Source organism: Daucus carota, chromosome 1, assembly GCF_001625215.2.
Source record: "Daucus carota subsp. sativus chromosome 1, DH1 v3.0, whole genome shotgun sequence".
Lineage (NCBI taxonomy): Eukaryota > Viridiplantae > Streptophyta > Magnoliopsida > Apiales > Apiaceae > Daucus > Daucus carota.
The window spans coordinates 39,654,635-39,668,330 of record NC_030381.2 but is presented as its reverse complement, the minus strand read 5'-3'; the positions used below and the strand labels follow the sequence as shown (position 1 = coordinate 39,668,330).

The window sequence follows — 13,696 nt, the reverse complement described above, 5'->3', positions numbered from 1 at the left end:
TGTTATGATTTCTCCAATACCACTTTTTTTACCATCACTTTTTCTAACCGCACAACAATTTTTAATAACACTCCGAACAGATATTTAAACTGGTCACAGACTTGTATTTCCGCCACACTTCAATTGCGTTCGAAGACTAAGATTGGATGAATTTTTTATATTTTTATGGCAGAAAATAGCTCTTTTAGTTTATGGAAACAATTTTTGAATATTGTATTAAAAATAGAGAATAATTTGTATGCTGAACTGAGTCCAAGTAATATTGTTCATCTTAAAGAGAAAATATACAATCGGGCTCAATATATGATAATCAACCGATATTCTTACAACTAATTTGCTAGATATTTATCCAAGAATTTAAATAATATTTACTTCTGCTAGATATTTATTGAAAAATTGTCCGAGACAAATGTTCTCAAAATGAGTATGGGTAAGCAATTGACTTGTCAAAACTTAGAGCATGGTGGCTTAATTTTAGGTCACACTTTTTACTTAAAATTTTATGGTTTATATTTGTGTATTTCAGAAAAAAAGTTTATATTTGTGTGACAAATAAAATATTATGCAAACTCGTTCAAACTTCTTTTAGTTTGATGGGAAAGATTAGTTTGAACTTGTAAAGTCAAAATGGGATGTATTTGTATATCAATTTGAACAACATATTAGAATAAAAGAGTTCACAAAAAATATATAGATCGATATCAATATTTTCCTCAAATATTTAATATTCAAAATATTACCAGTAGTTTAAGATGAACCAATATATTTAATTACTTTAATCTATTTTCTTATGTCGTGTTTAGTCGAGATGGAAAGAAAAATTAACACTATTTTTTCACAAATATTCAAAATTCGTAATACTAGATATTACGGGGTGTATTCGATTGTGATTTTAATGGATTGTTTTTAGTCCGTGAATTTTAATGGATTGTATGGGATTTTGATTTTGTGTGGATTCTTGATAAAATGTCGCAGAGTTGATAGGATTTAGGTACAATGCTTTAGAATCCCATTGATTTTGGTGGGATTTCAAAAAACTTAAAATATACCGAAGAATGCCACAAAATCCATCATTTTATGAAATGAAAAAAAATCCATCGACATTTGAATACCATCAGATTTTAATGGATTTTAAACAATCCCAATTGAATACCATCGGATTTTAAAGCATAATTTAAAATCCCAATCGAATACCACCAGATTTTGTAGCATAATTTAAAATCCCAATTGAATACCTCAAGATTTTAATGGATTTCAAACAATCCCAATCGAATACCCTCGGATTTCATGAATACAAAAAAAATGCTTTAAAATCTCAATCCAATACACCCCTCTTAGTTTAAGAAGGATTGTGTATCTAACAAATTTGATCTATTTTCTTATTTTGTATATGATTGGGATGAAAAAAAAATAAAATTTAAATTATAACTTAACTAAATGTTCCATAATTTCATTCCATATATCATTGATGCTCATTTTCTATTATATTTCATATCCAAATTTAATCTCGCAAATTTACGTCCACTCATTTTTTTAAGCTAACTTCTATCATTTAAAATCTTACATCATTCACTCACATGAAAATCCATCTATGAATCATGTATCTCATCCACGTGAAAACCCATCTATAATCATGTATCTCATTCACGTGAAAATCAATCATAATCATGATATGTATCTCGCACACAAATCATGATCATAAAAAAAGGAAAAAAGTTACACGACTACAATCATATTATTTTTTGACAAAATCCAAATTTTATAAACTATGAATATCTCCAATCATATAAAGCACCTAACTGAAACTTTTATTACTCCCTCCGTCCCTCCCATTTCTTATCAAATGGGTTGGGCACGGAGGTTAAGAAATATGTATAAAGTAGTAGAAAAGAGAAAGAAAAGTGGGTGAAGTGGTGGGACCTATTAATTTTTAATGCATTAAAAGAAGATAGTGGAGTAAAAGTAGTGTGAAAAGGAAAGAAAAGTGGAGAAGTGGTGGGATCCATTAACTATTTTTGATAAGTTTTGAAATATAAAGAATTGGATAGGACACCCCAAAAAGGAAAGTGTAAAGAAATGAGACTATCATATTCTATTTTGATAATCTAAAATATCAACAACATAAAATTTTTAAATTATAATCAAACAACATAGTTAATATCATTAAAATAAAATATCTTACAAATCGAGCAAATCCTGAGAAACTGAGAACCAACATTAAGCGGCTGTTTGATTGACAGAAGTTGTAGTTACTTCAGTTTTCAACTTTTCTTCACAAGTTGGTGTAATTAAATGGAAGGAATTTTAAGAAGTTGAGAATGTTAATTCTTCTCTCACACAACTTCATATATCCAAAATACCCAACATGATCATAATTTTCCGAAAAATTACTCTAATCCTTCATTTTGGCACCATAACAATGCTCTGTGCGCTAGGACAATTTTCAGAAGTTTCGTTTTCAAAATCCAACAAAAACGACTCACATAAATTAAAATACAAAGAACACTAATTTAGAATAGCTACCAATTACACAATATTTAAATAGCATTATTTTGTGAAATGGCCCACGAAATAATTCAGCTTCCGTAAGCATAAAGCGAGAGACGTATATACAATCATAATTCCATGTATATTAACCAATCACCTAGATTAATCTCAAACACAAACTCACTTCTCATCTATACATACTCACACATCTACTTTTGTATCTAACTCAACTCAAGTGGGTGCCCATCTCCTTTTTCCAACTCTCTTGTGTTTGAATGGAACAAAAAGATTCATTCCAAGAACCACCTCACCTTAAACAAACCCTTCTTGAATCTCGCCGAGATTTCTCTTTCGACACCACCAATTTCTCCAGCAACCACGAAATCGAAGACCCTTCTTCCAGTTTCTCCTCTAGTGGTGGTGATGTTGAAGATGGTGAGTCTGAGGCCTCTGCAATCTCCCAGTTCTTTGCTTCTCAGAGTGGCCGGAGCAAGCGGTTCCACCGCTGCAAGACGGCGCCGGCGATGACGGTGATGCGTGACCATGTCAAGAACATTGGGAAGCCTGTGCCAGACTCTTCTTCTCTAGTGAGACAAGCTGCTGTGTTGTTGATTATTTATTTGTCTCTAGGTGTTTTTATTTATTCGTTTAATCGAGATCATTTTTCGGGGATTGAGACGAATCCTGTTATTGATGCTTTGTATTTCTGTATTGTGACTATGTGTACTATTGGTTATGGGGATATTGCACCTTCGAGTTCTGCGGCTAAGATATTTGCTTGCTTGTTTGTGTTGGTGGGGTTTGGATTTATTGATATTTTGTTATCCGGGGTAGTGAATTATGTCCTCGATTTGCAAGAGAATATGATTTTGACCGGCATTGAGGAGAAATCGCAGGAGGGGTTTTCGGTGAGAAATTATATATATGATAAGGCTAAAGGGAGGATGAGGATTAGGATGAAGGTCGGTTTGGCTATTGGAGTTGTGTTCTTGTGTATCGGGGTTGGGAGTGTTGTGTTGTATTTTATGGAAGGGTTGAGTGTGATTGATTCATTTTATTTGTCCGTGATGTCAGTGACGACTGTTGGGTATGGTGATAGAGCTTTTAAGTCTCCTCAAGGGAGGTTGTTTGCTGCAATTTGGCTTTTGGTTTCGACTTTGGCTGTGGCGAGGGCGTTTCTGTATTTGGCGGAGGCTAGAATCGATAAGAGGCACCGGAGGATTGCGAAATGGGTTTTGCATAGGGAGATTACGGTTGAGGATTTGGTAGCTGCTGATCTCAATCACAATGGCTTCATCAGGTATGCTTACGATCTTAATTTATCTTTTCGCGAGCAATTTCTGGTAGCTCCTAAAGTAGTGTGGTCATCCATTCCATTTTTTTTTTAAGTAATGATCTTTGTTAGCGTACTTAAAAACAACTCAATACTGATGACTGACATTAAATTAGGTTTATTTTTTGTTACTTTGATTTTCACCTTAATATGTTAGGAAGAATCCACTTTAGATTTTGTGGATGAACTTGCTATCAAAGTTCAGCATATTAAATTCAGTTAGTTGAGAAGTAATAGCTGGATGCCTACGAGTAATGTTGTTTGATAAACTTAACTTACAAATTAGCTTCAGCGTCACACTTCCGTATAACGACACTGGTTATGGCGGAAAGGAGTTTCTAGATAACAGATGGAGCTTCACATGCGAATAGAGCTTTAAATGCAAATGTCATCAATTTTTTAACAATCGTTAGGCGGGTCAGGGCGGTTACGATACATCCTACCTATTAATCGGGTAATTGGAAATTAATCAAATGTTTATATATTAAAAGTAATATTTTAATGTAAACTATGGGTAATTCTGTTTGATAAACTTGGTGTACAAATTAGCGTCGGTGTGAGACTTCCGTTTATATAAGATATATGGAGCTTCACATGCAATTAGAGCTTTAAATGCTGATGTCTTAATCAGTTCTCTAATAATCGTTAGGTGGGTTTAAGATACCTTCTAGCTATAAATTGGGTAATTACAGATTAATTAAATGTTTTCTTTATTAAAAAATATTATTTAATATCAATTTAAGTCATAATTGAAGTCATGAACCAATTAGTGATAAATAAAAACATGAGTGTATAGGCAAAAGTTTGTGTGGAGTACAAACGAATTATTTCGTCTTGCAAATTGTTTAGCTTACAAAATATTGCACAACGTACTGCAGGGACATATGTTACTCCATTTAAGAGTAATCCACTGAACTACCGTCAGTGTATAGCAATAGCATAAACATATAAATCTTTATCAAACTTAAAGATAGTAAGAACTAAGAAACTTCAGTCACATGTCCAAAAACAATAAAAATAAAACACAAATCAACTTACTAGAGTTCAATAACATTTATAAACACAATTTGTGCAACACAATTACAAATTTACCAATATCCATAGTCAGTTTTTTCAAATTGCCATCTTTTTCCAATTTGTGTGATTTTTTCCTCGCAGGCTAAAATTTTCTACCCAGGTCATTTTACCTGATTTTTATACAAGAAAATGTGATGATCCTAATTTCACAAATTCCTGCCTATCATATAGGCATTCCTCTAGGCCAATATATAGAACACATATATTACTAGATGGTGAAGGACTAATTACTAAATTACTTGTGTCAGTTGTTCACATGTGTGATTTGGATTATTGAAGATTTATATACTTTGGCATCTATTATTTCTGTAGTTTGAGGTGTTTGATGCATCAGATTTTCTTCGTTGAGAGAAAAGATCCTCCTGTTTCTTTCTGCCCCTTCATGTGTCTATGCGCGCATATATATATTTATAGTACTTCAAAGTATAATTTTTAATTCATGAAAGCATCTATGATGACATGAGTGCAATATTAAATGTATTATTTTACAATTTGTGTTGTTCTGTAGTGAGTTGCTGATGTTATGTGTGAGCATTAGATTGGTTGGTTTAGCTGTCTATGTTTGAAGTTATCGGCATTTGCTCTGTCAGTCTGTCTCATAGCTATATGTGTGTATTCCCATTGCAAGACTGTCATAACCTGATTTATCAATAATTTGCAAAAACAAATCAAAAAAAAAAAAAAAAAGAGAAAGAAAGAAAATTTGTTAATATGGACAAATTCTTTCCCGAGTTTTCCATTTGCAAATAAGCAAAGGGATGGGCGAGACATATTGTTTTCTTCTTTTGTTTATATTTTAACATCATTAAGGTATGATTAATTGACTAGGACTAAAAATCCTATAATTGAGTGTGCAAATACCCATCAAATATTGTAATGTTTTTGCTTTGTAGATTGAAAAAGCGTTGCTAATAACACTGAATGTACGAATATGTAGCATGATTTCTTTTCCTGTTTCTCTTGCTGCCACTATTAATATAACTAATTAAGCCCAACTTTTTGTTTTTTTTTCTCGTCAGCAAATCAGAATATGTTGTGTACAAGCTTAAAGAGATGGGGAAGATCAGCGAGAAAGACATATTGCAGATATGTGATCAATTCAATAAGCTTGATCGCAATAATTCTGGAAAGCTTACACTGCCTGATCTGTTCGGGGGTAGATTATAGCATCAAAGGTTTAATTAGTATTGGCCGAAAGTGTCTTAGTGTATGTCTTAATGTATATACAAATACGGGGAAGGTACATTCTGCAGGGGAAAGTATATACATGGGGAATATGGGAAGTTGTAAATTCTTGAAGAATTGGAACAGTAGGAGGTAATAGTTAGATCTCAATTCTCAGCTTGAGAAGAATGTATGTATATCAAGCACTATGATAGAGAACAATGAGATGCTTGTGACTCCATGCAACATGCTTTGTAGTCCAAGCACAAAAGATATATGAAAAAGAAAAGCATTATTATCACTTGCATTGTTCATAATTCCATGTTTCATGTATACTGCCCATTTGGTTGCCGATTTTATTTTCCTTCGATATCAACATACCCTTTGTGGGGCACTCCTCTTGAAGTTAAGAGGCTATTTTGTCTGACTTATTTTTATAGAGAATTGTTTTACGACTATCGTCTTGATGAAATTATTTGATGAGAAAATATGAATTACCTACGATGATGAAAATAAAATTACATCTCACGTCCTGATGAAACTATTTGATGAGAAAATGATAAATGAAAACAAAATTGACGAGAAAATGAAAAATGAAAATTTTGTCAAAACAAAATTGTAGAGTAAATTCTCTCTTCTAGCTTTTGTAATGCATTATTTCTGTATTACTTTTCAGGGAAGAAGTAAAGAATATGTTATCTTTTCTGACCAAACTTGCCGACTAATTTACAAAGTTAGTACAAGTTACGACATGTGAATCTGAATTCTGAACCATAACTGAGCATCTCATAAGAAAATAGACACCAAATATTCCCACTTTTTTAATACTATTGCTTAAAGGCACATATTCTGGCTGAAACTTTGTTACCATCATACGCAAAGTGCAGATAGACAACAAAATGATATCCAGAGTCGGTTCGGATTCGGGTAGTTTTAAAATTATGATTTATGATAATTTAATGTTATAAGTATTCTATTTAAATTATCCGTTTTGATAATGATTTATGAGTTATTAAAATTATAAATGATAATAATAATAAAATGTTTGATAGATAATTAAAAATATTACAAAAATAAAATAAACTAATTAAAAAATATATCTACTAATTTCTGATTTTAAAATTTAAACCCTTTTTTTGACATATTATTACATGAACACCATACCTCATGCACAGACACTCTGAGTAACTTTTTACTATGCGATGTGTGGATTCGGTGTTGGGCCTGCATTATGAAGCTTTACCTTGGGCTGAGGAGCCCATAAATAACGTCAAGGCCTGAGGCCCATAAAATGCCACTAAATTCCTGAGACCCACATGTTATTTTTCGTACATTCTCACTTGTTAGACATTCTTAGAATTTTTTTTTTTTGACAAATGCAAGAAGATTTCATTAACTTGAATATAATACAGCCGGGACAAATCCCCAACTGCCGATACAACCAGGTGGTAAAACAAATAACATACTAAAAACAATTAGATGATTTGTTTCCTGATCGTTTAACACATAGAATTTAAAAATTCTTGAAACTAAAAACGAAATCAAAGACATCCCAAATTATCCAAACTGCACCAACATCTCTGAAAATAGTACCATCGCAATTGACCGTATCACGTAAAACCCATTGTTAGCCCAATGTTCAAAAACAACAATCGTATGAATTGAGATTGGAGAAACGGCACCACAGCTATCTACATGCCGGACACCAGCTATAGACATACCGAAGGCACCCCAGCTATCTACATGCCGGATACCAGCTATAGACATGCCGAAAGTGTAACCCCGTGAAGAATGAACAATCTTTGATTGTGAAAGGTGAGCTCTTGCAATAATCACCACCGTCTCAGAATCAATACAGTATTTGCAGATCACCAAAAATATCAATAAACTCGTTTTCAATAGATCCAACACCAAATGAACCCAATCACAACCAGACAAAAACATAACAAAACACTCCAAAAGGAGAGACAAGACACACACTCCAAGAGACACACAAACACCCAAAAGATTGGGTTTTATTGAAAGGAAATTAACGAGAATAAAGAAAAAATGAAGGGGTTGGGGCTTTCCACCGGAGAAAACCAGTGGAAGCCCCTTGATTTACTTGAAAATGCACAAACCCTAGATGAGAGGAGGAGAGGAGGGAGGCCACTGACATTCTTAGAAATTTTAGTTTCATGAGAAGTGAACTCAATGTTGTTTTTGGTCATCCCTTGCACGAAATGTTTATCCGTTTGGAAGTCCTCGCACGACATCAAATTCTCAATCACCTGTTTTTGTCTTTTATTTTACAGAAATTCAGTAAAAATATAATATCAAGAAATATAACTTTTGACAGCAATTTATTTCTGCGATATGTTACTTTGGATCGGTTCAATTATTTCAATGTAAAAAATATCATAAATCACAGGCACAGAGTAATGGCTTTTTGTTGTTGTTGTTGTCGTCATAATTTGAAACAAGCCAAATGATAATTATGCCCCTTTTTGCATTTTATAGATATATTCACCATTTCTGATTTCACATTGCTTTTCCAAAATTATTATCAAGAAGAATAAACTAAGAAAAGAACCAAAAAACTTGCTTTCAAAAAAGAAGAAGCAAATAACCAAAAAACTTGTTAGAATTTTGTCAAAATCTGACACATTGTTCTAATAATTTTATTATAATTTGGTATTCTTTCTGTCTACTCTCAATATATTTTATTATATTTTATCCGATCTCTACGCATTTCACTTCAATCGAAAAAATATGTAAGAAAAATAAAAAGAATCAGTGCATTTAGATTTTCAAATTTAAATTTAAGCAGTATCAAAAGTAACTTCTGTTTAACATATACTCCCTCCGTCCCATTGAGTAGTATACGTATGGGAGTGGCACGGAGGTTAAGAAAAAGTTTAATTTAGTGATAAAAATTAAGAAAAGTGGGTGAAATGATGGTACCCATTAATATTTGAGGTTAAGAAAAAGTTAAATTAGTGATAAAAATTAAGAAAAGTGGGTGAAGTGATGGTACCCGTGTAAAATGAGTGTACCGTGAGTAAAGTGGTGGGACCTATTGATATTTAATGTATAAAGTGGGTGTGGTAAAAGAAAGTAGTGTGTGTAGTTGAGTTTTTATAATATAAATTTTTACTATTTTTAATATGTATACAATTGATGAAACGTTCAAAAAGAAAATTATATACAATTCAGGGGAGAGAGGTAGCAAACAATGTGGGACCTGGAGTTACACTTTGTACTGTTCCGTTTGTAGTTTGTAACTTAATGTACTAAATTAAAGGATAGAGATAAAACATTAACTTATGGTGATGCTAGCAGCTACCATAATCACTGAAAAAAAGTGAGTCCTTTTGTTGAAAAAGCCAACACAAGATGCATCATTTCTTCTGGACAGCTAGCCAGCCTTTCCATTATAAATATACTTGTTGTCTTTCTACATTTCACAGACAATGAGATAACTCATTTTCTGCAATCCACAGCTCAAAATTTAACAGCCATGAAGTATTTTTCACCATTTATTTTGCTACTATTTGTCATAAATTTAAGAAAAGTTGCAGCAAATGTGTCAGCAGTGGGAGACCCTGGCATGAGGAGAGATGGGCTGAGAGTTGGGTTTGAGGCCTGGAATTTCTGCAATGAAGTTGGCAAAGAAGCCCCTTTAATGGGGAGCCCAAGAGCTGCTGATTGCTTTGATCTTGCAAGAACTCATGCATTTTCAAGAACTCAGGGTTTGAACAATGGTGGGCCCTGTTCTTTATTTGTGTACTTTTGTTTCACATTTTTATCTGATAAGGTTTTATGTCTGACACTAGGTTGTTTAATGTATGTAGTATTGAATGCTTTTATCAAATGGTTAATCTTTTCCTTTTTCAGTAAGTACAGTTATTTGTTGCATCATGTGATATTTGATATACAGCTCATTTATTTCTTGTTCCTGTTTTGATTTTGGTTTTGTGTTTTTTTTTGCTTTTTGATTGAGTAAGGTGAGGGGAATTCTTTAATTCACAAAGTGAGTGATGCTAATAACAGACTGGGAGTTGGGAGGCCATTTCCGGGTTTAAGTCGACAAGCATTGAACAATGCAGACTTGTATGCTGCTGAGAAGGAGGTTTATTTAGGTTCTTTATGTGAGGTTGATGATAAGCCAAAGCCATGGCAATTTTGGATGGTTATGTTGAAAAATGGAAATTACGATTCAAATTCTGGTTTATGTCCTGAGAACGGCAGAAAGGTGCCACCTTTTAAGCCGGGAAGATTTCCCTGTCCTGGAATTGACTGTATGAATCAGCCCTTGTTTCATCATGATATGACTAGTCTTTCGAGTGATGGTAGCATGATGAGAGGAGGTTTTTATGGCAGCTATGAATTGGGATCTGAGGGAGGTGGATTAAACAGTGGAAACTCTTATTATGAGGTGATTTGGGAGAAAAAGGTTGGTGAAGGGAGTTGGGAATTTAGGCATAAACTCAAAACTTCAAAGCTGTATCCATGGCTTATGCTGTACCTAAGAGCTGATGCCACAAAAGGATTCTCGGGGGGCTACCACTACGACACTAGAGGAATGCTCAAAACTGTAAGTGCATTACATCTATCGATTAAACTTTAGCAAGTAATGCAGGCAAGTAACCATACGATACTTGTGCAGTTTTGCCTGTTCTTAAGTTGTGAATTTATCCATCTATTTTTATATATACTTATATTTATTAGAGAATTCAATTCAAATTTGTGTTTGTCAGCAAGACAGCAACTAGTAAATCATAGTAGGTAGAATTTAGCAAATGCTTTTTGTTTGGACCACACCTAAATTTGTGAGATGAATGTCCATGTGCAAATACCTCAGATAGACCATCATGACAAATTTGTTAGGATTGAAAACTTTACTCTTAAAAATGAAAATACAATTCAGTATAGGTGACCAGCTCTATGATACTTTCCTGACAAGGTAATTTGGCCCTACATTACCAAATGGTTGTTGACTTCCTTGTGAAAGTTTGTTAATAATTGCTTGTTTTTCTAAATCATGTTAGTTGGGTCCAATAGTCCAGTCTGTTATTTGAGAGAACTGATTGAACATCACAATTAAGAGTCCTCCAAAACATTAGAACTGAAGTGGGGGATATCGTGAATTAATCAAGTGTTTCTGTTTATCTCTATTCCATGAATTTGAAATTGAAAGTGTCCCATTTTATGATGTGGCATGAACCATAAATCACTCTCAGCCAGATGCATGCCAGTTTGGAGTTGGTGGGCTGATGCATATCGTGTTTGTACAATAACTGACTAAATTGATTGAGAATATCAAGTTAATCTAGCAAGTTAAACCTTTTAACAATTACCCCTTAGTTTCTTCCATGGAGTTGCAAGTGAGTTTTACTTCTGTGCTATATATCAAAAGGCATTCACTGTAAGTGCTTTGAACTTATTAGTGAAAACTTCTCTGTAATGAGATTAAATATTGGAATACAAGAGTGACTTGGTTTTTTTGGGCACCACGATTTTTTGACAAAAAGTGCAAGTTCAAACATGTGAAATAATACTTCATTTGTTTCCAGCTTCCAGAGTCACCAAATTTCAAGGTGAAGTTGACCTTGGACGTGAAACAAGGAGGAGGGCCTAAGAGCCAATTCTACTTAATTGACATAGGCAGCTGCTGGAAGAATGATGGCACACCCTGCAATGGAGACGTTCTCACAGACATTACTCGATACAGTGAAATGATCATCAACCCTGCAACTGAAGCTTGGTGCAACCCCAAAAATCTCATCAACTGTCCCCCATATCACATTACACCAAACAACATCAAAATATACCGAAATGACACTGCCAACTTCCCCTATGGGGCTTATCACTATTACTGTGCTCCAGGTAATGCCAAATATTTAGAAGCTCCATACAGCACTTGTGATCCTTATAGCAACCCTCAGGCTCAAGAACTAGTGCAGTTACTTCCTCATCCTATATGGGCTGATTATGGATATCCAAATAAACAAGGAGACGGTTGGGTTGGCGATGCAAGGACTTGGGAGCTCGATGTTGGTGGCCTTTCAAGCAGACTGTACTTTTATCAGGTCAGCAAGTTACAAGTAAAAGAGTCCGTCATTTATATTTCTATTGTGCCATATATATTAAGGTTTGTCCGAAATTTACATACACGTTTGCCAATGCAGGATCCAGGAACAACTCCTGCTAGAAGAATATGGACATCTCTCGATGTCGGAACTGAAATTTTTGTTAGCAACAAAGATGAAGTGGCAGAATGGACTCTAAGTGACTTTGATGTTATTCTTACTTCTTGAAACCCAACTATATCAGCATCAAATTATACCAGTTTTTTTTTATATAAAGAATATAGTATTACTTTGGCAGCTGCCGCTTTATTCCTATCAACAAGGATAACATATGATAGGTTGTTTGCAAGGGTTAGTAGTTGAAGGTTCTGAAGAGAAGCCAAAGCAAAATTAGGCAGGCTTCACAGAGCAGGCTATCCTTAATTGTACTTCATCTTAATGAAATGCAATCAAGCTAGACAAAAGTCTTCTATGATTCTATGTTTTGACCTTATTTCTTTGTTAAAAGAGTAAATCATTTTGTATAGAATCCTACATTCACACAGAAAAAGGTATCAAAACAATGGAACCTTTGAGTTTACACAACTGATCATAAGATTCATTAGTAAAAGCTTAAAACCGAACTCATAAGAGCAACTCCAATGCAATGCTATACTTGGTTCTATTGTTATATTATAGCATCAAAACTAAAAAAACTCAACTCCAAAGGGGTGTTATATTTGGATGCATCCATGCATAGATGCATCCTTGGTTCTATATTTGAAACCAAGGATGGATCCATCCATGTTGCCACATCATCAATAACTAGAAATTGGAGTGCAAGTTTTATTTTAGCACCAAAAAACACTTTTTGGTGCAAGTTTGAAACTAGTTATAGAACTTAGCATTGGAGTGCAAGTTTTATTTTAGCAACAAAACACACTTTTCGGTGCTATATTATAGCAATAGCAATAGATATATAGCATCTAGCATTGGACTTGCTCTAATACAATAGTCACACATAAATAAAATATTATAGGGTCTCGAACAATTTTTAACGGGCGAGTACTATTATTCTTCAAGAGCAGGAAGATATGATATTTAAAAATCTCTAAAATAGTTATTCTGCATTTTTTTAAAAGTGTAAGATAATTGTTCTCATTATTCTCACAAACAAAATGTTCACAACTAAATAACTGTCAAATAATATTATATGCTTAATTAAATTAAAAGTAATATATAATCACAATTATAGATGACAATTTTTACCGAACCGATGGATACCCAATCCGTACCGACCTGATTCGGTTTTATCAAACCCGAATATTTTGGGTTTGGGTTTAATTTCTAAACCCTAACTATTTTCGGGTCGGGTTCGGGTTTATGACATATCATTTTGACACCGACCCGAAAACCAGAAACTCATTTCAACCCGAACCCGAACCGAAACCGGTATATACATATATGAATCAGTGTTACAGAAATCGGGAATCAGACATAATCAGTTGAGCTACCGATTCAGGGATTAAATAAAAATCAGGGATTAATCGGAGTGAAAATCGGATTTATTTTAATATTAAAATAT

At 33.7% G+C, this 13,696-nt stretch overlaps 2 protein-coding genes across 3 annotated transcripts; both read left to right on the top strand.

Moving 5' to 3' along the window:
- Positions 1-2,648: 2,648 nt before the first annotated feature.
- Positions 2,649-6,362, top strand: LOC108205353 (two-pore potassium channel 5). Its single transcript, XM_017375291.2, has 2 exons — positions 2,649-3,787; positions 5,917-6,362. Exons 1-2 carry the CDS (start codon positions 2,763-2,765, stop codon positions 6,062-6,064), a joined length of 1,173 nt encoding a protein of 390 aa, XP_017230780.1. The 5' UTR covers positions 2,649-2,762; the 3' UTR covers positions 6,065-6,362.
- Positions 6,363-9,400: 3,038 nt separating this feature from the next.
- LOC108207069 (uncharacterized) lies at positions 9,401-12,612 on the top strand. Of its 2 annotated transcripts, XM_017377536.2 has the most exons (5): positions 9,401-9,804; positions 9,895-9,936; positions 10,048-10,637; positions 11,617-12,132; positions 12,232-12,612. In XM_017377536.2, the coding sequence occupies exons 1-5, from the start codon at positions 9,561-9,563 to the stop codon at positions 12,358-12,360; spliced, it is 1,521 nt and encodes a 506-aa protein (XP_017233025.1). In that variant the 5' UTR covers positions 9,401-9,560; the 3' UTR covers positions 12,361-12,612. The 2 variants fall into 2 exon arrangements, with proteins under 2 accessions (XP_017233025.1, XP_017233028.1); XM_017377539.2 differs by lacking the exon at positions 9,895-9,936 and having other exon boundaries at positions 9,418-9,804.
- The last annotated feature ends 1,084 nt before the right edge of the window (positions 12,613-13,696 follow it).

Coding starts and splice junctions, on each gene's coding strand:
- LOC108205353 (XM_017375291.2), top strand. CDS start 2,763: ATGGAACAAAAAGATTCATTCCAAGAACCACCTCACCTTAAACAAACC. Junction 3,788..5,916: donor AATCACAATGGCTTCATCAG/GTATGCTTACGA, acceptor TTTTCTCGTCAG/CAAATCAGAATATGTTGTGT.
- LOC108207069 (XM_017377536.2), top strand. CDS start 9,561: ATGAAGTATTTTTCACCATTTATTTTGCTACTATTTGTCATAAATTTA. Junction 9,805..9,894: donor AACTCAGGGTTTGAACAATG/GTGGGCCCTGTT, acceptor TAATGTATGTAG/TATTGAATGCTTTTATCAAA. Junction 12,133..12,231: donor GCAGACTGTACTTTTATCAG/GTCAGCAAGTTA, acceptor TTGCCAATGCAG/GATCCAGGAACAACTCCTGC.